Genomic DNA, 1,560 nt, shown 5'->3' with positions numbered 1-1,560 from the left:
TGCCAGCACAAGTCATGCGTAAACGGATAAAGTCGATCAACAAATCAGGAAAAAGACTTAGGGCAGCATCACATTTTTTCCAGAAAGGAGGTTAAACCCCCGGCCTTTGCATCATTAAGATGCACACAACCATTCTTATTAATTATTAAACATAATACATAGCAAAGGTAACCACAGCTGAGCCATTAAAGAAGTGATGAAATGAACACCTACGACTAACTTGACTTCTTTCATGATAATGCCATCAAAAAGGGATAAACGTCCACACGTCTTCATCGTCATGTTCGGCTGGAAAATTGAAACCAGCCAATCAAGACCAGCACAATAGCAAGTAGACAACGACTTCAACAATGCAACAATGCAATTTTGTCACTGATGAGCCCGACCAATAAAGGACAGTGCAAGAGTTTTCACCCAGACATGAAGTGATGTCGCAATCAGCATCTTTGGGATGATTAAAGAGTTGCATTCATCAGTGCTCCACGCCTCGGCAAAAAAGCACTAGCAGATTTCTGAGATAATTTACTAACTTAATACCACCGCCACGGCTGTCACGGGACATGAAGTGGTGTTCAGTGCACAAAACTTATAAGCATCTCATTCAGGAATGACCGTGAAGAGTTCTACTACAGTGGCACTCTGACAGCTCCCCTTGGTTCACCCAACTCGCACCTCCTCATCAGTACTCAATCATCCTTGTTTGACTGGCCAGTTCGGAGTGACACTTGGTCTGAAATCCAGCTTAATGATACACGCATAGAACAGATTGTGGAATACAATTACCATTATAGGATCTACACTTTGCAGCTAGCCCCTCAGCTTGGTCTACAGGAGATAAAAACTTTGTGGTGGGATGGCATGGATGAATGCCCATATTTAATACCATGGCTAGTTGTGTGTGGCGACATGCTTCTCATTGTTGATCATTGCATCAACTTATCATTGGGAGCACCAGTGACCTATAAACCCTACCGCCTCGATATCTGTACCAAGCCGGCAAAATGGGTGGAGGTAAAGAAGCTGGAAAATTGGGCACTCTTTGTTGAGGGTGATGTGAGGAGCACACCATTTTCTTGCATGAGCCCAGAACTATGGGGAGGTAGGATGAATTGCTTGTACTATGCCCATTACTCTGAACCTTGCAACATACATGGGTTTGGTGATGAGGCAGATGCTGTGTGGGATCCGTCGACCAATCCTGACCTTTTGTACAAAAGAAACTGGTACCGCCAGCTGCAGGCCCTCTGGGTGTATCCAAGTGTGTTCTATTCTGATAGCGAATGACCGCTGAGTGTTACCGCGGTTTTCTGCTTTGCCTTCACCTTCCAACAGAGAGCATAGTCTTTTCCACCTTCAGCAGAGGATGCTACATGGAAGCATTATTACTTGAGCTTTCGTAGTTTGTTTCATCGTTCAGATTTTGGAACTACGTAGGAGGTTTTTATGGGGATTTAGGTCTTACTCCCACTTCTGCAGTTAGTTTCGGCATTCATATTTGTACTGTGCCGTTTAGTCTTTCACTGGATGTATGTGTACTTATCAACAATATTTTTGTGCTAG

At 43.8% G+C, this 1,560-nt stretch overlaps 1 protein-coding gene across 1 annotated transcript; it reads left to right on the top strand.

The window, feature by feature from the left end:
* Window positions 1-420: 420 nt before the first annotated feature.
* LOC119338646 lies at window positions 421-1,284 on the top strand. The gene is made up of 2 exons (XM_037610933.1): window positions 421-425; window positions 606-1,284. Exons 1-2 carry the CDS (start codon window positions 421-423, stop codon window positions 1,282-1,284), a joined length of 684 nt encoding a protein of 227 aa, XP_037466830.1.
* Window positions 1,285-1,560: the final 276 nt, after the last annotated feature.

Source organism: Triticum dicoccoides, chromosome 7B (assembly GCF_002162155.2).
Source record: "Triticum dicoccoides isolate Atlit2015 ecotype Zavitan chromosome 7B, WEW_v2.0, whole genome shotgun sequence".
Taxonomy (NCBI): domain Eukaryota; kingdom Viridiplantae; phylum Streptophyta; class Magnoliopsida; order Poales; family Poaceae; genus Triticum; species Triticum dicoccoides.
This window is presented reverse-complemented; position numbering and strand designations above follow the sequence as displayed.